Genomic DNA, 23,710 nt, shown 5'->3' on the forward strand with positions numbered 1-23,710 from the left:
AATTTGAATTTCAAACTTTAATACAAGTAAAGTGATTTGATAAAAAAACAAAAACAAATGGCTTGTAGAAATATATACAAGCAAAAGCAAAAAGGACAAAAAATATTTAGGGAAAGTAAATTTGTATTATTATATTAGTTGCTTCATTTTGTGGCACTAATTATAGTTAATGTTACTAAAATCCCTCCTCAACATATGTTCTCCAAATAATTAACAACTGAAACCAAGAATGAACCTGAACATACTAATAAAAAAAAAATTGCCTTATCAAAATTGAAGAAGTAAAAATTGTAAAAAAAGTTTCACTATAACTTAAATTGAGTAATGTATTAAATTTGAAGACATCAAATAATTTAATAAGATATAAAATACTGATAAAATATTTTTAAAAGATGTCAGCATTTGATATTCTTAAAAATAAATTTATCATCCATCATGATTCTTAAATAAGAAAATAAGGAATGGGAGATAGCTGGAGAGGAAAAAATAAAAAAAAATGAATAAATTGACTTTCTCTCCAATTTTGTTCTCTATTCAATTTTAATTGTAACATATCGTGTGACAGGTATGTGTGACGAGTATAGTTCTAACTAAATTTAGACTTCTACACGTAAAAAGATGCATTTAATCAAAAGAAGACAAATTAATTGTTTGGAGGGCTGATATTAAATCCAAAATTTTATCTTTTAATCATAGCCATTGGCGGATCAGGACATCTACGTGCATAATATAAGAATGGAGATATGTGTGTGTTTGCTTTATGATTTGTATCGATCTAGGGTACACAAATCTTAAAGCGTGTCAGACGGTAAAGGAACCCATGAGACTCAAATTTGAGTCTGATGGGCATTTTATGCTTTTAATCAAGGGTAAAATTGGTATTTCATAAATTTAAAATGAGTTTTAATATAAAAGACAATTAAATGGTTAAATTTGCAAGTTTTAAAAGTTTAGAAGAGAAATATGTAATTTTAAAGTTTAGAGAGGGTAATACGTAATTTTCAAGTGTTTGAAGGGTATACATGAAATTCCCCCTAAATTTTAATACAATTATAGTTACAATTAAAAATTAGGAAGCGTCTAATTGTCCACAGCTTTTTGTCCACCATTTGTCCACAGCTTTAACTTGTGCGAATACTGTAAAATTACTTCTACATGCTGTATAATTATACAATATATCACATAAAATATATTAGTTAATCACAAAATATCCAGCAACTATTTGAAGTGGTCCCATGATAGTTAGAAAAAGATTGCAACTTGCACAACAAGACAAAATAAATATACTTTCAAACTGTACTTTCGAAAATTACAGTCATAGGAAGTTATTGGCAGTTAGAGTTAGTTATTAGCAGTTATTGGCAGTTAGAGTTAATTATTAGCGTCCGCACTGGGTTGAATCTTGTATACTGTAAAATTGAATCTTGTATACTGTAAAATTGAATCCTGTGTACAGTAAAATTTTCAATTGAATCTTGTATACTGTAAAATTGAATCTTCTACACAGTAAAATTTACAATTGAATCTTGTATACTGTAAAATTGAATCAGCAGAACTGTAAAATTGAATCTTGTATACAGTAGAATTTTCAATTGAATCTTGTATACTGTAAAAATTAAATCTTGTATACAGTAGAATTTTTAATTGAATCTTGCATACTGTAAAATTGAATCTCGTATACTGTAAAATTTTCAAATAATACTGTAAATTTTCAATTGAATCTTGTATACTGTAAAAAGACAGTTAGATGGGAGTGGATAAGGTTGTGGACAAATGGTGGACAAAACCCAGTGGACAGAAACATTTTCTCTAAAAATTAATACTTATAATATTACAGTCACAGTTTCAAATTTCAAAACAAAAACCGAAAGGCAGCTGTTTGACAAATGGTTTTTTTTTTTTTGATGGCTTGGTTAAGACTTTGTAAAGGCTTGATTCAACATCAAATATTCAAACATTCTAAAATAACAATAAATAACATATCCATAAAATGGTACTTTAAAAAAAAAGACTAATTGTTCATTTCATTTTATTACTGAAATATAATAATTACAGAAATCAGTTGAACCAGAGGACTCTGCTCCTTGCTGTTCCTAAAATGATACTCGATAATAAATTTACTAGGTTTGTTATTCTTACTTTTTATGAGAATTTTTTTTTATTTTGTATAAATAACTGAAGAATAGTTACAATATAATAAATTCAAAAATTCTAGCCCACGGTAGAATTGTCGATGTAACGAATTCGGATAAAATTCTAGCACGATTTAAATCAAAATTATACACCGATTTGCATCTAAGAATATAAGAGTTCAAAGCTCAATAACTCAGGCATAAGTAATCTAAAATTAATAAGAATTCAAATACACCCAATAACTCAGGCATAAATAAAACTGTCTAAAATTATACATGATTCTGTATCAGAATATAGGAATTCAAATACACTCAATAACTCGGGTATAAGTATATAAAGGAGAGTAAATCTGATGGGCTCCAAAACCTTCTACATTCCACTTTAATATTTGTACGGATCCGCTTCAATTTCGTACACACAGACTTAACACGAATCAGACAATTTTAGAGTCTATCAAACCTAAAAGTATGTTTGATACCTATTGGCCCTACCATGCTCTCACAAGTATAACATAGACAATTATACACCGATTTATATCTAAGAATACAAGAATTAAAATATACCCAATTACTCAGTTATTAAGATTTATTTAATCTGAAATTTTATCTTTTAATCGTAGTTGTTATGTCAATATACCCAATAACTCACTTATAAAAGTATATTCAATCCAAAATTTCATCTTTTGATCGCAATTGTCTTGTCCATTCTTATATTAAGCACGTTGATGTCCTGATTCGCCAACGACTGTGTTTAAAAGATGAAATTTTGTATTGAATATCAGCCCTCCAATCAAATAGTTTATCGTCTTTTGATTATATGCATCATTTTAATGTTTTCTATATGTAGAAGTCTAAAATTATTTAAACATATATTTGCCACATATAAATTGTATCATTTTTGTGATTGATCCTGAGTTCTTTTCATTTTTTAAATGTCATTTAAGAAATTTTTTAAAAATTGATAATTGATTGGTCCTGTCTTTATTTTATTTGTATTTTTTATATCATTTAAATAATATTATTTGTCATTTAATATATTATTTTGTATGAAATTTTTGTCTAAAGAAATATCAAAAAGATAAAAGAAACATGTATTTTATTTAATAAATATGTCATTTATGTGTAGACATTATTTAATATTTTATTTAGAAATATTATTTGCTATTTAAATTTTTTATTTTTTTGAAAATATGCTATTTTGTATGAGATTTTCTTTGCTTTTACAGATACGATACTAGTCTAAGAATACGAGAATTCAAATATCCCAATAACTCACTTATAAAGGTATAAGTGTAATCATCTAAAATTATACACCAATTCATATCATAGCATCTACATCCGTGAAACTCTTGGAGTTTCTAAATAACAGTTAACTAATTTTTAGAAATTTTGTCTCTGAAAGTTTCTAAACACCCACATCCCTGAAACTAAAATTAGAGTTTTTTAATTCCCACATCAGCAAATAAATTACAAGAGAAGAATTTCAATGAATTATTTAGCCACGTCAGAATTTATAAACAGTTTCTTATTAAAAAAACTTTGGAACAAAGTTGCTAAATAAGAAACTCATATGCATCTCTGAAATTGGTTTAAAAACTGCCGTATCAAATTAGAAACTCCACGAGTTTTATAGATGTAGATGCTCTACGAATATAAGAATTTTAAATACGCCCAATAATTCAGGTATAAGCATCTTCCCCGTTTCCAATTACATACAGATAGGCTGACATTTTTGGAATATCTTCCGTATTTCTCTCCGTGCGATAAATTCATGTTGTAACTTAACAACTGATTCGAGCAACTCGTTATAAGCTATCTACCGAGATTCCTCATCAACTCTTCTTCTAGCACAAGTACCATCTTTCGTGCGCATCGGTCCCTGGAGGCTGGAGCTGTTGAGCTCAACACAAATTGCTCATACCTGATCAGAAATCAAAATAAAACGGACTAAATATGATGCAAAGCCACGGGGCGCAGATCCTCCCGTCGCCGGCGCGCCTTGGCCTGACCTCCCATTCTCCTTCCCTCTCCGGCACCAACCCCTCCACCCCTAATCCCACTCCGATCCCTTCTAACCCTAACCCTAACCCTAACCCTAAATCCGCTCCCTCTACCTCCACCCTCTCCACCGCCGCCGTCGCCACCTCTGCCTCTCTTCTCCCTCTACTTCCGCCTCTGCCCCGTGCTCAAACCCTCCTGCTTCACATGTCCCACCTCGCCTCCAAGCTGTTTGATGTCTCCTCCAATCGCTCCTTCTGGCTCTCCTCTTACCGGGGCTCCTTTCCCTCCTTTCCGCCTTCCTCTAATTCCCCTTCCCCTTCCTCTAGTTTGGCATCCCCCACCTCCATAAAAGAGCTTATCTCCCAATTCACCTCTCTTCAGACCCAGCTCTTTGAAGCTGTAGCTGAATTACAAGAGATTCTCGATCTCCAAGACTCCAAAGCTAAGATGTCACGAGAAATTCGTGCAAAAGATACGACCTTGCTGACGTTCACCAAGAAAATATGTGAAGCTCACCATGTGCTCGATCAATTGACTGAAGATTACTCTGGCTCACTTGACACGATCCATTCCTCCCTTGACTTGCAGGATATACTTGCTTATGCGCATAGGATAAGCTACACAACTTTTGCTCCGCCTGAGCATGGCGCTGGGCTGGCACCGCTACGTGGGGCCCTCCCACCAGCTCCACAGGATAATGAAATGCGAGCCTCACAGTTGTATAATTTTGCTGATTTGGATGTAGGTGTACCAGCCAAGAAATTGAAGCCGACAGAAACCAAAGAACGGACATCGAACACTGGTACAGATTCCCCGCTAATGATAACAACTCCACAAAGGGAGGAGGCAATGCCATTCCAATTACCACCTTTGCCGATTGCAGTGTCTCCGGGTTGGCGTAATGGGTTGCCAGTAAATTTCCCAGCCGAGATCCCATTAATACCTCCACCAATGCCGCCTGGCTGGAAGCCTGGTGATAATATCATTTTGGATGGATTGGAAAATATGTTAGATAGAGGCCAGGTTACTGGGTTGCAACCTCCTATGGTGCCTGGCAGGCAACATGTGGTGCCCAAGGTCCTGCCGCCAGAACCAATTCAGGTCCAGCACGTGCAACTTGATATTGATAATGATGATAGCAGTGATGATAGTTCTGAAGTTGGTAGTTCAGATGAAGATGATGAAGAATGAGTTTCTTAGGTAGGTAAGGTTTATATCTTTGTTGAAGTAATACTAGTTGTTGGAGTGCTTGTGTTTTAGTGTTTGTTCCAGGGCAATTTATTAAATAATAGAAATGCTAATTCATGCTAATTTTTCTCTGTCTATCTATTAGCTTGATTATTTTCTATAGAGATGATCCAAATTTAAAAGTATTCTTTTGACAAAGAATTATGTGCAGACACTTCTAGTTATCCGTTGGCTACTATTTCCATGTTATTGTGAGTCCAAATAGCAATCCAACCTTTAGTCATATGTCGACAGTATGACTTGAACTTGTTGAAGCTGTTAGGGGGATTAATCCTCGCGTGCCTTCCTTAAAGTTTAATCCATCTTAATTCAGCCAAGCAGGCTGGATTAACTTGCCTCCATAGTCCAGAGTCTTAATTCAGGGTATGTTGTTCCTTTACAAAGGGGACTCCTTAAGGCCTTTGTAACGACTTATTTCTGATGATTTTTGTTCCATCTTCTTTAAGAAACCTTATCTATATATTTTAGTTACCACTTTTTTATTATATCACAAAGCTACTATTATCAAACATGGGTTTGTATAATCAGTTTAGTTTATTTTGATAGACAAACAATTTCAGATGATGTAGGACGTCATATTTCTACTATGCTTTTTCTGTATAAAATTTATATAAATATTTTGTTGCATGACCTACTGGAAACCATAGAAAAACAGAGTTAAATTAATAAGAACTTAAATGGGAATTTGATTGATGCAATGGAATGAGAAGTAACCATGATGGTAAATGAAAATTTAATTTGTATAATATAATTTTCCTTTATTTTTTTTACTGATTGATTAATAACATTTTTACTTAAAAGGGGAGAGATCACTTGACATGAGTTATGTTGACACTTTTTTCTCAGAACAATCCAAATAAGGTCGGAAATTAAAAAGTAAATTTATGGGTATGTTGTCGGATATATACATAGCATACCGATCAAATAAGGTCGGAAACTAAAAAGTAAATTTATGGGTATGTTGTCGCATATATACATAGCATACCGATCAAATTTCATGCAATTTGAGTAATGTTTGGTGATCTATTAAGGGCCATTAATTTCTTGCCGTTGAAATATTGTATCATTCGATGAATGGTAAAACATGCATCATATTTCATAAAACTTGATTACATTTTGATTTCCTAGCTTATGTGGGTTCTTTACAACTCAATTAGTTTTTAAATAGCTAAACTTAGTTCTCTAATTTTATTCTAACTTAATTATAATAAATAGCTTCAGTGACCAATGTCATATGACATCAATTAGTAGAGGCAAATATCATTTGTTGCATGCACTCTTGTAGAAACTCCTTAATTTGTTGTAACACTAATTGTTGACTGTAAAAATATTGTCATCTTGACAAACCCAAGCTTTTAGCGGATATTAAGTTCTTAATCCTCAAATCTTTTAATCCAAGTTGCTGAAATAGCCAATTTCAGTTCTTAATCCTCAAATCTTTTAATCCAATTTGCTGAAATAGCCAATTTCCTAAAAATACAACGATGATCTAATTCCCTTCTCTCAAATTGGGTTAGCAATTGTTAGCATCTTTTTTTTGTTTGTTGTAAAAGATTTCAGCTTTGGATCTTGTTTGTGCGGGCTGCGTCCACATTGGTTTCCATAGAGCTTAATACCAAATGAATTTAAGATTTGTTTTCTTTTGTTAGTGGTAAGCTGCACAATATATGTTCTAGCTTAAAATGGGACAGATTTTTTTTTTTTTTTGTAAGTGCCATCCATAGGATGGTTAACTTGTCATTGCATAGTAAATTTGTAAATGAAACCTTTAGAATAAGGATTGAAGAGATGCATGATAAGTACCTTGACGTTAATGTTGTTGCAAAACAGCAAGAATCATTTCCAGCAGTTTTCTCCATATTGTATTCCTACTATCTGGGTAATGTTCTTAATATTTTTTCCGTCTTTTAATACTTCCTTTTCCTTACAACTGCCAGAACATCTCCTTGCTTTAGAATTAGGTTTTTCCTTACAATTTATAAAACTAATGACAAAAGTATGAAAAATTAATATACGCATACAAAAGGACTAAATATAGTTGCTTCATGACTGTCAACATGATTTTGAAAATGGGTAAGGGTTTGACCTTTGTTTGTCACTCTCTCCAATATTCAGTGTGTCAACATATCTTACATCCCTTGTGCATTCATGCTAGTTATTGAGGATACACTAATTGAAAGTGTCATTTCTGAACTGTATCTTTGCATTAAAACCTTTGCATTAAAACCGCATTTACAAAAACCAATTACCTTGGGCAATTAAACAGAATAGTCAACTTCTTTACAAATGCCATCTGTTGGTGGTTGTAAATGGCTTTTTAGTGCGAAAACTCCAAACCTAGCGTTGGCCTTCCGTAAGCAAGCAAGGCACACGCTATTAATTTCTTATCATGCAATAAATTCTCATTTCAAATATTCTCTCCGGCTACACAGTTATTTTGTTTCGTACGAACCTTGCCATAAATCCTTAAAGCAGTATACTTATCCGACTTCATTTACTTCTGTAACCCACTAAATTTAATAAACGGCAACTATACATGTTGGCATGTTTTAACAAGGATATAAGAAAGGAGGGGGAGAGGTGAACGATCTCCTTACCAGTAGTTTGTCTCTTGTCATGGCGATGACTAATCCTGAATGCGAGCAATTCTCCTTAGTCTTATCTCAACTCCTAGAGAAGCAAATGCAAGAGGATGACCAACTGCTCCAAGTTTTTGTCAGTATTTTTAATTAATCACATGCATGCTTAACTTTCTTACTTTCTAAGAATTTCCCTTCAATTCTTAGGTTTTTATTTCTTCTCCTTCTCTAATTGATAGAATCAACACCTGAGAGAGGCTCTCCAGGAAAGTCGGAGCCGCGACATCTTTGCGCTTTTCACAAGCGCGGAGAATGTCTCAGAAGCGATAAAGAAGAAGGACAACGAGCTCGCCTTTGCCAACATGAAAACCCAAGAGCTGCATGAGAATCTACAGAAGGCTATCGAAGCTAGGGATGCTTGGCAGAGCATTGCTATGAAGAAGATGGAGATGGTTGCGGATTTACAAGTCACCTTGCAAAACATGGTGACTCATGATGTCCCTTGTTTTTCCTCCACTTTACCTCAGTCTGAAGAAGTCAAGGTAGGGGAGAGTAGTTGCGTGAGGCCTTTCTTGCCATGCAAACTTTGTTGCTATCTAAGCGCATGCATGGTCTTTCTCCCTTGTCGTCACCTCTGTGTTTGTAAGTTGTGCGACTTCTCTGTGAGTGCATGCCCTGTCTGCAATGCAGAGAAAGTCCAATCAATTGAGGTTCTTCTCGGTTACTGAATAGATGTAGTGAATGCTGGAAAGAAACCTTATTGTGTTTGTTCTAGGTTGAGTTCCCTAAAAAAATATCGTAATGGATATTTGTGTTTGATTTGCTATTTTGCACTTTGTGTGTTCATTTTCTTGGCAATCTAGAAACATATGTAGTAAGATTTAGTGAATTTGTTTCCCCTGCTATTCAAGGAGGGTCCTCTTCATTTATGGTTCATCATAGGCAACAAAACGATTAGATTATACTACAAGTCAATCCGATCCGTGACGGACCAAACTTGTAAGGTCCTTCCTTTTCAAGTCATAAATAATAGTAGAAATGTATGAATCCTTAGATCATCTTTATAAGATGGAGCTGACGCCAAATGCTGTGCAAACCTTTTATGTGAATTTCTCTTTTGGAAAACAAAGGAGGTTTTCTTATTCTTCTTCTTTTTTTCCTTTGAGAGAATGGAGTTAATGGCGATACAGATGGTGAAAAGGAAAAGGTCTATCAGATTGGTACAGGAGAAAAATATGTTATGAGGCGGTATGGCCAGAATCTGCCTGGCCAAGGTTACCATCATATTGATTTGGTGTGTTGTGTGCGTGCACGTGTATTTCGTGTATCAAGTAGATTCAACCGAAGAAAAAGTGAACAAGTAATGTTGGCTTTAGTAACCTAATCATTTTCTTGTCATGCAATTTTCTTTCTATTTTGAGAATCTTATCTATCATACTTTTTGTTAACTTGTTGATTCAGTGAATACAAGTAACCTTCATTTTATCTTCAGAAAAATGTGAGGGGGTGCAAGTAGGGCAACTTTGCTAGAATACGCGTTGTAAAAATACCAGGAGCGAGAAAAGAAAAATGGCACAATGGACTATTTCAATAGATTTTGTAATTTTCATTTTGAATTTTTATAGGAGGCGGGTAGATTTGACCCGATCCGCTTTGACGAAATTTGATATGAACTTGCCCTGATCAATCAGCATCTATATTTAATTAGATTATAGATCCACGAGACCACAACCCAAATTGAGCAAAATCGTACCAACTTGAAATAAACTGACATAATTTTGAGTAGATCCGAGAGTCAAATTTAACCCGCCATACATGACACTTTGACCCGCTCAACACAACTTGTGACCCGGTTTGTTCACCAAAAAAAAAAAAAAAAAAAAAAAAAAAAAAAATCAACGGTTACTTCAAGAGTGTATTTTTATTGAAGCTAGTGACCTAGTGTGTGTTTTTTTTTTCAAACTAAATTAATTGTGCATCCCAATCTCTGTTAATGAGAGTACGCCAGTTAAAGCGAGTATGCATCATGATTAAAAATAAGTGGGAGAGAAAATAGTTGTCACAATTAATCTCCTTTTGTTTTAATATCTAATATTAAATGAATTTGACAGTTACAAAATTTCCTTTGTTATTATTATTATTTTTTAAATTCTTGACAGAGGCTGCCAAGGATGCTGTCCTTTTTTTTGTTGGGTTTGTTGTATTTGATAAGGTTACTCGATGACTACAAAATGAGTATGTGAATACAGCACAATAAATATACAATAAATAATAATATTTTGATATATTTTTCCTCTATGTTCTCAGTATAGTTCAACTTAATTATTTTGAACAATTAGGATCTTCTTAAGATCATCAAGTATCGTGATAAGTTTGACCTCAAAATTTATCAAATTAGTTTCAAATAATAAATTTAAATCGCTAAAACTAATTTACATTATAAGTCAATTCCATAAATTTTATATGTACTCAAATTAATGTAATGTAAAATCAAGTACTAAAAATTGATAAAAAATAATAATAAAGCATTAAAATTATTTATAAACATTTTTTTTATCTCGACTTTATACTAAATTAATTTGTTAATTAATAAATTTGAATAAAATTAATTTTAACAATTTAAATTTATCGTTAAAGTCAATTCCATAAATTTTTAAATTACACTTAATAATATTAATAAATTTGATAAGCTCTCAATTGCGCTGTTCTGATTCATTCAATTGGATGTACTGAGAAAAAAGAGAATAGCGTTGTTCTGATTCATTCAAACATACTCAATTGCTATTTGGAACAGCGAGAATAGCATTGTTTCGCTATTTCTATAAAAAGTCGGAATAGTAATTGGTGCTCTCTTAAATATTCAATCCCGCCATCGCTATTTTAAATGTTCAATCCAAACAACATTTCATTATTCCGAATAGCACCACATCAACACCATTCTCACACTCTTCCAAAAATTATTATTCTTATTTACTATTTTCAAATAGTAGTTATTATAGCTATTTTAGAGTGCATTCAAACGTACCTGAGATATCTCATATTTTGTGTGATTGATGTGTCTAGTGCCTATTCGGAGAGAGCGCGGGAGCCAATATTATTTGAGCATTGAGCATTGAGAATTTCAGCAGATCCCAACAAAATTTTCGCTGTGTGATTAAATGGATGTGTCTAGTGTCTAGTGTGCAGTGAAAAAAAATTCATTAATTGTAGTCCGTGACCAATTTCATTAATTGTAGTGCCATTTCGATAGGGGTGTAAACGGATACAGGTAATCCACTCCGTATTCGCTCCGTATCCGGATTAAATGGATACAGATAATTGCAGATACGGATACGGATAATTTTGCATATGGTGAAAAGATGGCGGATATGGATACGGATAATTTTATGAATGTGAATATCCGTATCGTATCTGCAATTATCCGAATCCAAAATTACTCCAACCAGCTTTGACTTTATTGCTCCGTTTATAAGTTGTTATATATTATCTCATATTCATTTCAGTCTTGGTTGTGGTATAAATGATAATACGACATGGTTTTCAATTTAATCTCTTTTTCACTAGTAATGGTGCTACAATAACACAATTTTCTTTCTTTTTTACCTTCATTTCTTTACTTTCCATTCTTTTTCATTCAAGACTTTAGCCCGTGAATATAGTAGTATGATTTTCGTCTCTGCTAAATTGGTTTTAGTCATTGTTCCAAGACAACAACAACAAGTCACTCTTTTGTATCTTAAAGTGTATAACTCAATTATCCGATAATTATTCGTTTCGTATCCGTATTCGAATCCGTAGATTATCCACTCCGTATCCGTATCTGTTTAAGGCAAATATGGTTTTAAATTTTGATATCCGTTTACTATCCGTATCTGTATCCGTATCCGCTCATTGAAAGACGGATACAGATATGGTATTAGCATTGTCCGCTCTGAATCTGCTCTGTTTATACTTCTACATTTCAGTTCAAAAAAAATAAATTAAGGACCAAAATGGTTCTTATAATTTTTGTAAAAAAAAAAATCATGTTTCATGAGAATCTTTTTTCTAATTATGGTTTATAAAAAAAAATCGAAAATCAAAGAATGTGACATGTGAGCCTTTCTCTCTTCGGATTGAATGTGACGCTTCTGGTGCTGCTAAACTATGGAGATGCACAATTTCTTAGTAATAAACACGCTACACGGAGATCTATAGAAATTTATTTCCCATAAACAAAAAGGGAAATCGCATTGAATTCCCACAAAAATGTTCCCTGCATTTTTCAGGTAAGGACTTTAAAGTTGTTAATTGCCAATATGAACATACTTCAGTAATTCATTTCGTGGTTATTTCCGCAAAAATTCAAATACGAACTAATATTATCCGATGCATTTGCACCCCTATTCAATTGAAGCTTTTGCACTTAAAGAGGCTGTTCTGATTGTTACTGGTTTGGGGATTGAGGCGTGTTCTTTCCACTCTGATTGCTTGGACCTAGTTACAATTTGCTCAAGTATGCAACCACCATTGAATGCGGACTGGAATGCTCTATTTTAAGATATTTGAAACAGAAGGGTAGATATCAGGTTTAGATAAAAACAAATATGAATTTCTTGATGTAACTGTAACTGCGCCTACGGACTTTTGTTATAAAAAAAAATATCTCCCCATATCTAACGTTCTTCTATTTCTTTCCCCAACTATCTTCTCCATCTAATCGCCTCTGCCTCCCCCCCCCTGGCTCCGCCTCCCTCTCCCAGCTCCGCCTCACCTTCGCTTTTCCATCTTTGTCTGTTGTTCCCGCTCCATCGGACATTCTGCCGGAGATCATTCGTCACTCCATCACAATCAAGCACGTCTTCGCCGGGTATGAATACTTCAACGTGTATGAAGGAATACTTGATATACTCCATTCCAATCAAGCACGTCTCCGTCAGATCAGATCCATCACTATTGACCGTCTCAAAATGAGTGTTAAATGGATCAAGTTCAACTAATTTTGTCTCTATGGATGCAATTAATCTCTTTCGTGTCTATGTTCCTCTTCCTTATGCAGTAGCGAGTTATTTGCAAAGAATAAAGCTTCATTAATGGTTAATTAGGCCAGTGCGTACTAAGTACTAAGAAATGACATAAAAACAAATTTTGAAAAAAAATAGAGGTGTATGAATAAATATTTGATGTCTTAGGTTTCAATACTTCAATGTGTATGAATGAATACTTGACATCTTAGGTATGAATACTTTAACGTATATGTGTGAGTACTTGATATCTTATTTTTGAATACTTCAACGTATATATATGAATACTTCAATGAAGTATGTTTTGTTTCTTTAAAATATTGTTTTTGTTATTGTTTTTGTTTTTTTTTGTAACATTTCAATTACATAATCTGTAAAATTTGATAGATTATTTTTGTTTTGACAGTGAAACATGTGGCAACTATTTTTTATTTTTCAAAAAATAAAATTGAACTATAAAGCAATAAAGCAATGTTTAATACTATTCGGTTGCTCTTGTAATATTAATCGAAGTATGCACATATGCTTGTAATACTCTTGATACATGAACTATTTACACTTACACGACGAGATGTGAATACTTGCATGACGAGGTATGAATACTTGTGCAACAGACAACTCGAAAGTACGTCATCATATATCTCATTTGAAAGAGAAAAGTATGTAGAAGACGTTCGTGGTTTTAGATTTGCAAAATTCCTCACAAATCGTCAGAAATATTGGTTAGATTGAACCAAAAAGCTTGTTGAGTATTTTAAGTATAGGATTTTATACTTGTTTTTATACTCTTTAGACTTTTAAATTTATAAACCTAAATACTCAATGATTGGTCGGATGCAAGCGCACAATCTATCATTGTAGTACTTTGGGTATCGATCCACAGTGAAATCGATACCCGAGAAGAGGAGGTTTAAAACAATAAAAGTAAACAAGGAAAGTAAAATAGAATCTTGGTTGCTTTCAAGAACTGGAAAGATCTAGGGGCATTCGGTCTACAATCTCTTGCTAATTCTATCTAATCGGTTTGTTTGAATTCATGTTTAATTTGACGAGGTTTCTAACCTAAGATGTTAAAAAGGGTCACGGTCGTGAATTAATAACGTGCCTAGATAGTTTCAGACTTCACGGTCGTTCTTCACCCTAGTTATCTAAACCCATTAAGCTCTTGTTAGTCATATCCTTGGATATTGGTGCTTCACGGTCGTTCTTCATACCAATATCCAATTTAATTCAAGAGTCCTAATTAGGGATTTTACTTCACGGTCGTTCTTCACTAAACCCTAACCTTAATTTCTGCAGTTCCGGATTAGGTATCAAATTGGTCAATTCTAACCTAATTCCTAAGGTATTTGTGTTTATAATTTGGTACCATCCTATATAATCCTAACGTCTTTGGTTCTTTCGAATCCAAGGCGGGAGTTGTGTAAGTGAAGTACTAATTATATAATCAACACAAATGATAAATCACAGAAATTAAAAATCAAATCAAACAATCATAATAAAAACAAATGACCGAATAAGATATAATTAAACAAGTTTATGCATTGACCTAAACCTCTAGAGAGAAAAGTAGCCTATCATGAAGATGCAAGAATTTAACAAAAGATTCATTACAAAGATTGGCTAAAACAAAGAAAAATTAAATAGAGAAATAGATTACACCCTTCTCTAGATGAAGAACTCTTATTCTTGCCTTCTTCTTGAAATCTTCTTCTTCCTTCCTTCCTTGAAATGCTTCCTTGATTGCATAATTTTACGCTAAGTATAGGTAGGGAAGAGATATTGAGAGATGAGATGATCTTTGCGAAGAGATGCCTTGAATGAGAAAGATCTCCCTCTTTTATAATTGAAACTATGCCTAATTTAGAGGCTAGAATGTCGGGAGGATATTGAGTGCTATCTTTCCATGTTTCCCACACTGGCATGTCTAATTTTGGCGCTTGAAATGCGTCCTTGATGCGCCAGAAATAGAAAAACTGTCGAAAACGCATTTTCTTGGCTGTCTGTGGGTCCAGTGCATCCGCACTGACTCCCAAATTTCCTTTTTTAGATTCTTAGGTTATAGATCTTCTCGCTAGCTTTCTGAAAAGTGGTTATACGCCCAAAACGAATTTACGAGTCAAAATCTATGGTCATTTTAAGTTCAGGCGCCAGTTCTGCGTGCTGCTACAGTGCATCCGCACTGGGCTCGGACTTTTCTGTGAAGTGTTGGAAATTTGTCTAAGTACTGAGTGCATCCGCATTGGACATGTTTCTTCATTTCTTGCAAATTAAAGCTGAGCAAACACAGTAACTTGATTCTAGGTGTATTCTATTATCTTTATGTTCAAAATATAAGATATTTGGTGTTATTTTGTAATAAAAATCAGATCGAATATGTATATAATTTATGACTATCAATTGAACAGAGAAAAAATCGAAATAAAATAAGTAATCAAATTTTTACTCAGTTTTGAAAAAATGCAAGCGTACTGATCGAAACAAATTTATCAATTGAATCAAAACCGAATTGAATTTCAGTTTATTTGGTTAAACCAAAAATAAGAAAATTTATTATAAAAATAAACATTTTTTTATTTTTTGAAAAAATATTAAGATGGAGTCAAAATTTGTGTTTAGTTCCATCCAACCGGTTTTAAATGTTTGATTAAGACGAGAGGAGATTTTTTTTGACCGATTCTGTCTAACCGCTTTTAAAAATTATAAATAAAAACAAACCGAACTATTAAACTAATAAATTGAACCGATCCATTAAACCGTAAACTCTGAATTACTTACACCGAATTATCTTAATTTGGGTTAAAATCGATTCGATGAACATCCCTAATCACTGGGAGAGTTATGTTTGTTGAATAGGAGTCAATTGACCTTCATTATTTTTTAGAGGGAATTTCACGTATACCCCTCAAAAACTTCAATATTACGTATTTCCTTCTCTAAATTTTAAAATTACATATTTCCCCCTCTAAACTCCAAAAACTCACATATTTACCCATTTTATTGTATTTTATATTAAAACACATTCTAAATTTATAAAATACCTATTTTACCCTTTTATTAAAAAAACATAATACGTCCATCTGACTCCAATTTGAATATGAAGGTTCCTCTACCGTCAGTATTGCTTTAAGATCCGTGCGCACTACATCAACACGAATCTTGAAGCGAACACACACGGATATTGAAGCAAATGTGCACAGATTTTAATATGTTGCATGCGGATCAAAATTGCTTTGAGATCCGTGCAGACTAGATTAACACGAATCTTGAAGCGAACACGCAATAATCTTATTGCGATGCACTCGGATCGGACAGTATAGGAACCCTTTAGATTCAAATTTGAGTTCAATGGGTCATTTCATACTTTTAATGAAGGGTAAAGTAGGTATTTTATAAATTTATAATTAGTTTTAATATAAAAGACAATAAAATGGGTAAATATGTGATTTTTTTGAAGTTTAGAGGGGGAATATGTAATTTTAAAATTTTGAGGGGGAAATACGTAATATTGAAGTTTTTGAGGGGTATACATGAAATTCCTCCTATTTTTTAAATTTTCGGTATTTTAGCATAATTTTTTATATAATTTAAAATAAAATGTTATAGATAGTACAAATTAATCGTTATTTATAGTATAAATTATTTATATAATTAATTTTCATTCACGTTTCATCCCGTAACTTAAAGTCTAGCTCTATATCTATCTCTGATCAACTGGTCCGCTCATCCGACCGCGCCGATTCTGATTTTGAGATGAAACTTAGATGTAAACGTCGCCTGTCCGGCTCTCTTCCAGCAACACACCACCATCCGTCTTTTTTCGTATCGGGACTGCCGACTTAAGAATCTCAGTATTCATATGATGGACTTGTTTCAAGAGAACCATTCACCGAAATGTGGTCCCCACGTTATAATGGGCCCACTAATCAGTGGAATCAGAAACTACTCATCTTGTTTCTCGTGGGATCGCGCAGGTTGCTGTGTGACGAAGAAAATGAACGACTAAATTAGCAACCGAAAGCCCACCCAATATATCCAGCCAAAATTCTGCGCAGATTCTCTCGTGCAATCGAGTATGTAGCGGATATATTAACCTTGTATTTTAGGTTCAGTTACCCGCTACAACTAACTTTTATCAAAGTTTTCACAGAAACCATAAAATTACCGCCAAAAGCACATATTTAGCTCCTTCCCCTCCTCCGGTTGATCATAATCGAGAAATAGAATCCGATCAAAATTGCGACGATGAATCAGGGAACAGAGTATACCTCCGCCTCTTCTTACTATTACAACCACCCGAATCCAAACCCTAATCCGTATTCGACCTCTAATCCCGCACCATCGGCCTATGCCTCCGCCTCCGCCCCGCCTTATTCCACTTATCCCGCACCAGAGTATCCCACCTACACCCAATATCCACCTAGCCAAGAACCAACCCCTCCTTATTCCAATCCCCCGTCCCAACCCCAATCTCAATCCCAATCGCAATCACAATACAACTATCCTTCTTATACTCCCTCTTCAAACTACACAAATCTCAACGAAAATCCATCTCCTTATCCCTCCTCATACGACAATTCGTATCAACATAACAGCTACGATCAAGGTGGCATTTATTACTCGGAGAATTCGTACCAGGATTTCTATGGGAAGAAACCTGAACCAGTACAAGCGGACGAGGGTTTGAATGAAGGTGTGTATGCGTATGATGGGGGTCGATCTGAACCATATGGTGCGAGAGGAACTGTGCCAACTAGGAGCCCGATGCTATTCGATGACTATGGAAGGTCGATTAGTTTCTCGGGTGGTACTGGTGCGGGTGCTGCTACTGGAACTGGTACGAAGATTGTCAAGGCTGTGCCCAAAATGGATGCCAAAGATGATGTCAAGAATGGTGTGCAGAAATTTAGAGTTAAGCTTCTGGCTGAAGGAGCTGGTAGTGCCATAGATGTTCTTTGCCAGGTATTTATTGGAGACATTAAGAACCACAGGTTTGGATTCAAATTGAAGAAATTTTGGATATTTTATCTTCTAAGTTCTAACCCAAGACTTTTAGGCAATTAGTGAAATGTTTGAGTGGCTTGTATTTTTAGGTATAACCTTTATTACCTGCATTAATAGGTGAATGGTATTTACATGTACAAGTCATCAAAATGGTACCAGTACGGTAAGCTATGTGTTTCCCCAGATAAACAATTTTCCCAAAAATAACCATTCTAAGGTTTAATTGACTATCAATAAACTATCAAAATTTGTGCCTCAGTAATGGCTCAAGTAAGCCTCAATTTTGGTTCCTTTAGCCAAAGTTTTACCTCTGTGTTATAAGTTAATGGAAACAAAATCAAACTTAAAACTGGCAGTTAGAGGAGATTAATTGATGTTAATGTATGGTCTGGGAATGATATATTTTTTTAATATACTGAATTAGGATCAAATGCTTGTTTTTTCATCAAAAATGATTTTGACAAGACTTAGTTATGTCTTAATGGTACTTTTAATTATTTTGTACTATGCAACTCATATTAGTTTCTTATGTAGATTGGCTTAGATGGAATTCGGATGCTGGATCCAAGCACTGGTAGGATGTTAAGAATTTATCCTCTTGAGACTGTTACAAGATGGGAAGTAAGTCTGATGTTTTGTTTTTTGTTTTTATGTTTTTAGTGTGACGTTGGATGACCATAATAATATTACTCTGGTATGTTTACTGTACCTGACTTGCATGGTACATAATCAGACGTCTTTCTTCCTTTAATCCTGCGTCCAGAGCATATTTATTAAATAGTAAATATTCCTCAATTGAAACACAATAGAATTTGTTGAACCAATGCTTTATCAACTATTTTATTTACTACCATCTGCAAATTCTTTTGTTTGCAATTTGATGTTTACTCATATTTTTGTGTTATGTTATAAATTAGGTATTAGATTCATCAATATTTGCATTTTGGTCTAAAAGCTCGGTTGATTTTGAGCCAAAGCGTATAAGGCTGCAGTCTAATAGTTACACGACAAGCACCTTGCTTGACACAGTAACAGCTGCGACTGTGCAGGTAAATAATATTATGTCAGTTCTCTTTTCCTTGTAGTCATCATACCCTTCTGAATCCTGATTACCTTTTTCATTTGAGAATAGTTCAAGGAGATGGGAGGAGATAGCTTTACAAAAGGAAAGGTTGATACTGGCATACCTTCAGATCAACAGCCAGGAAAGAAGGGCTTTGATTGGATGAACTTAATAAAGATTCCCAACGAAGAGAAAGATCACTGGGTTTGTTTTTCTTCTTTGACACTCAATAATTTTTCTTGGTTTTTCGCCAACTGTCTGGGACTAAAGGCTTGGTGGTTGTTGTTGTTGTTGTTGTTCGCCAAATGTCTCTTTCACCGGTAGATTCTTATTGAATCATGTATAACACTTATTGGATCTGTTTATGCTCTCATTTTTCAGGTTCCAGATGAAGTAGTTAAAAAGTGCACTTCATGTGGAGGGGATTTTAATGCTTTTAATCGCAGGGTAAGTTTTATTCATGACTTCTTTTTTCTTATAATTGGTTGCTACATAATTTTCTTACTGGTACTTTCAGTTGTTTCAAATTCCAACCAGTACAGGTAGAACAGTTTCATGCAAATATGACAACTATAGATAAATAAATACTAATGACATATAATCACATTAGCTTTTTCAGATAATCTTAGTTTCTCTCGAGATTGCCATATTATGCACACATCTTACTAGTCTGCTCTGACAATTGTGTTGTTGTTATATGCACTGGACAATGGTTTGGTACCAGATATTATGTTAGCAAGTGCAGCTTTAAATGTGGTAAGATACTTTCTTCTTTAGTATGATGCACTAAAGGGGGATGGTTTTGTCTGTTCAGCATCACTGTAGGAACTGTGGAGATATATTCTGTGACAAGTGTAGCCAGGGAAGGATTGCTCTAACTGCTGAAGAAAATGCCCAGCCTGTTCGTGTCTGTGATCATTGCATGGTAGCAATCCTTTTTCTCCAAAAAGAAATGTTCTAAAAGAACATTGGTAAAAAGTTTTTTTTTATCTTTCACTAGAATATGTTTGAAAATTTGATCATTTACCTATTTTAATAAACTTTACAGGCAGAAGTTTCTCATAGGTTGAGTACTGCAAAAGAAGCTGGTAACAAGCCGACTGTGCAAAGTCATGAGAATCTTGCCAGAAAGCTCCAGGTATATGCATATTCTTTTGTTATACTTTTGTTTATCAATAAATCATTGAAACACTCAAAAATAATAAAAAATTGGTTGCTTCAAGTGCATAGATTATGATGCTTTTTAACTAATATTTTGTCTAATATTTCTGAGCAGGAGGAATTGGAGAGAAATCGGAAGTCAACTTCAGGTACATCTCTAATGATTTGTTGAACTATGCAAGTTCAAAAATTGTTTGAAGTTTATTATGGTGCATATATCTGATGCTTTTCATGTCAGGTTCCAAATCCAATGGATCAGGTGGGCTGTTGAGGGAAGTTGCATGCCCTGTTTGCACTGTACATCTTCAGGTTAGAAATACTTATAAATACTATTTACCCTTCGTTACTTCTTTAGGATGGTTGTGTTTACTAGTTGTACCGATTTACAGGTGCAAGTTCCAACATCTGGATCTGAGACGATTGAATGTGGCGTATGTCAGCACCCTTTTCTCATTAGTGCTGATTAGTGTTGCACTAAATTTCACCATTCAGAGAGTTTGTGTGGCTTCCTACTGTTTGTACATTAATACTGTTAGCATTGGTTTACGCTAGACCCTAAGATATTGGTGTAAAAATGCATGTGTTGGGCAAAAGAAAAAAAAAATTGATAAAATAAAAAAATAAAAAAAAAGATCCGTGATTTGTGAAATTAGGGAAGGAAGTTTGTTGTGTTTTATGATTAAATCAGTTTCCGATCCAGAGCTTTTAATTGTCTGGACTCCAAACATTTTCTTTGGCATGCCGTGGTACGGTGAAAAATGTGTATAAATCCTTTTCTGGTTGTGTTAATTTATGTTTCTCGGTGTGACATGCACCCTTTTGTATTTGAAGTTGAATTTGACATTGACATTGAAATCATGATCAGAACTGTTGAGGATTTGATAAAATGGTAGTAGCGGTAATTTGGCATACTCTGATACATTGATCCACCTTCTGAGGGCCTCTGTTATTCATTGATTCCTTAATAGTAGGGCTGCTAATGATTAAGGTTCGGCTCAAACTTGACTCGGCTCAATGAGAGAAGCAAAATAATTCGGCTCACTTTCAAAAGAAAAAAAATCGGCTCGGCTCATGTAAGCACTTGGCTTGACTCGGCTCGCGAACTGGCTCATATTAAATGTTGAAAAAAATGATCATTTAATTATTTTAAAGAAATGATCGAAGTGGGATATAGATATTCTTGTGAATTTAAATTACATGTTGAAAAACTTTGATTATTTTTTAAAGAAATGATCTAAAGAAATTTGAAAAAAATATAATTTATTTAAAATAATTTCAAAATGCCGGCTCATATTACATGTTGAAAAACTTTGAAATTTGAAAAAAATTGAAATCTGAAAAAAATTTGAAATCTGAAAAAAATTGAAATCTGAAAAAAATTTGAAATTTGAAAAAATTTGAAATTGAAATTCAATTTCTTTTCAGATTTCAAATTTCAAAGTTTTTCAACATGTAATATGAGCTGGCATTTTGAAATTATTTTAAAAGAATGATCTTTTTTTCAAAAATTTTAGATCATTTCTTTAAAAAATAATCAAAGTTTTTCAACATGTAATTTAAAGTCACAAGAATATCTCGATTTTTTTTTTAAATAGAATTTCTTTAAATTATTTCAACGGAACAAGCCTTCATCGGACGGATAACTCCACCGATCCCTAGGATCGGTGGAGCAAAAAAAACTCAATCTACACTGGTCCCTAGGACCGGTGGAGCCAATATTTACCTCGCCACAGATATGCTACACCAAAGACCACACCAAAACCTCCACCGATCCACAGGATCGGTGTAGCTTCAAAAAACACCTCCTCCGGTCGTGTAGACCGGTGTAGGTTTAAGATTTATCGTCTCCCACCGGATCCGTATCTGCTGCTTTCAAAATGCATCCTCCTTTTCTCTTATTTTAACCGTTGGATTACTTTCAAAGGTCAAAATTTATCTTCACTATTATAATATTTTTTTATGGTCTGCCCATCACCTCATCCTGCTTAAAAGAAGCTCACGTGCACTTCTTTCTTTCACGTGCCATTAATTTCCCTTCTCTCTCAAGCTTTTCACTCTGAGTTTATTTCACCGTTGCTACTTTTCAGATTGTACTATTTTTTTTTTTTAGGGAAAACCCTTAGGCTTCAGATTGTAGTATTGTACTAAGCTAAGCACAGACGAGGTGTTCTCTCTCGTCGCAACATAATGGTACAGGCGTGTAATAATGAAGCTCTTTCTAATTGAGGATTAGATTGATTAGCAAGTTTACTAGTCAATAGAATGGTTAGTTTGATATTAAAACCCAACTGAATTATATTAGCTAGAAGGTTCAGTTAGAAGCACAATGAAACACGGCTGTAATTAGTACAGGGCTTATATAAGGAGCCTATATTGTAACAGGGAGATTCAATCAAGAAATAAAGTTCATTCTTTGTATTCTTCTTCTTTGTTTGTAAACATGGCGGAGGCTCATTCTTTGTATTCTTCAATTTAAATTACCTAATTACCTTCACTTTAGCCAGACGAGGCACTTATTTCTGTTTGATTGAATCAAATAGAGATTCTTATTTAAATTCTTAGAAGAAACAAGAATCAAGGGATCAGCGGATCAGCTTTGGGTTGAAATTCGGAATCAAGGCTCCACCGATCCTAGGGATCGGTGGAGGTATAGATGAGAGATTTTCTGTAGCGAGGGTATCGACTGGTGCAAAACAGGCTCCACCGGTCCTAGGACCGGTGTAGGTTGGATTTTTTTTGCTCCACCGATCCTAGGAATCGGTGGAGGCTAGTTTTCAAAAATCCATCCAAAGAAGGCTTGTTCTGTTGAAATAATTTAAAGGAATACTATTTAAAAAAAAAATCGAATATCTCTATCTCACTTCGATCATTTCTTTAAAATAGTTAAATGATTATTTTTTCAACATGTAATATGAGCTAGCTCACGAGTCGAGTCGAGCCGATCTTTTTTCTTTCACAAGTGAGCCGAGTTGAGTTAGAGCATTTTTTAGTTTCGAGTCCGATTCGTTATGAAATATTGAGCCGCTCAACTCATTGATTCGCGAGCCGGCTCGACTCATTAGCAGCCCTACTTAATAGAAAGGGATCTAGGGCAAGAGGGATCTGGGGTCCCTTATTAGTATCACATTATTCGTCAAATTTACTTTATTTGCACAGGTAAAGCTCCCAATACTCGAAACAGCAAGCAACTCTAATATATTATAAATTGAAGAAGAACAGGGAAATTTTGTAATATTTTTTTGGATCAATATTGTTTGATTTGTAGAAAAATGAAACAAATAGATATAAATATTTTTTTTTTCTTCCACGTTATTTTCTACAAATTTGGTCAAAGAACATAATAAACACTGATATCTAAAAAGTATACACATCCAAGATCCAACAGTCTCTTTCGGTCCCTTTGTTCTTGAAAATTCATATCGGCTCTAGAGGATTATCAAGTAGAGTGTGCTCTCTTTATGAATGTTTTCTTTTTGTTGTTTTGTCCTCCAATGTTAAAAAATATTTTAGCACAGAAGC

General features: G+C 34.1%; 3 protein-coding genes across 4 annotated transcripts; all 3 read left to right on the top strand.

The window, feature by feature from the left end:
* The first annotated feature begins 3,992 nt into the window (after positions 1 to 3,992).
* Positions 3,993 to 5,519, top strand: LOC144567078 (hydroxyproline-rich glycoprotein family protein). Its single transcript, XM_078317128.1, has one exon. It carries the CDS (start codon positions 4,086 to 4,088, stop codon positions 5,322 to 5,324), a length of 1,239 nt encoding a protein of 412 aa, XP_078173254.1. The 5' UTR covers positions 3,993 to 4,085; the 3' UTR covers positions 5,325 to 5,519.
* A 132-nt stretch (positions 5,520 to 5,651) lies between these two features.
* On the top strand, positions 5,652 to 8,885 carry LOC144567080 (uncharacterized). The gene is made up of 3 exons (XM_078317131.1): positions 5,652 to 6,242; positions 6,311 to 8,096; positions 8,200 to 8,885. The coding sequence occupies exons 2-3, from the start codon at positions 7,998 to 8,000 to the stop codon at positions 8,686 to 8,688; spliced, it is 588 nt and encodes a 195-aa protein (XP_078173257.1). The 5' UTR covers positions 5,652 to 6,242; positions 6,311 to 7,997; the 3' UTR covers positions 8,689 to 8,885.
* An 8,266-nt stretch (positions 8,886 to 17,151) lies between these two features.
* On the top strand, positions 17,152 to 20,999 carry LOC144567081 (protein FREE1-like). 2 transcript variants are annotated; one of them, XM_078317132.1, is made up of 10 exons: positions 17,152 to 17,925; positions 18,502 to 18,588; positions 18,885 to 19,016; positions 19,100 to 19,234; positions 19,412 to 19,477; positions 19,845 to 19,955; positions 20,079 to 20,168; positions 20,307 to 20,340; positions 20,430 to 20,500; positions 20,581 to 20,999. In XM_078317132.1, exons 1-10 carry the CDS (start codon positions 17,209 to 17,211, stop codon positions 20,656 to 20,658), a joined length of 1,521 nt encoding a protein of 506 aa, XP_078173258.1. In that variant the 5' UTR covers positions 17,152 to 17,208; the 3' UTR covers positions 20,659 to 20,999. The 2 variants fall into 2 exon arrangements, with proteins under 2 accessions (XP_078173258.1, XP_078173259.1); XM_078317133.1 differs by having other exon boundaries at positions 17,158 to 17,925; positions 20,307 to 20,342; positions 20,438 to 20,500; positions 20,581 to 20,822.
* Positions 21,000 to 23,710: the final 2,711 nt, after the last annotated feature.

The sequence above is a fragment of the Carex rostrata genome, chromosome 16, assembly GCF_964058835.1.
Source record: "Carex rostrata chromosome 16, lpCarRost1.2, whole genome shotgun sequence".
NCBI lineage: Eukaryota > Viridiplantae > Streptophyta > Magnoliopsida > Poales > Cyperaceae > Carex > Carex rostrata.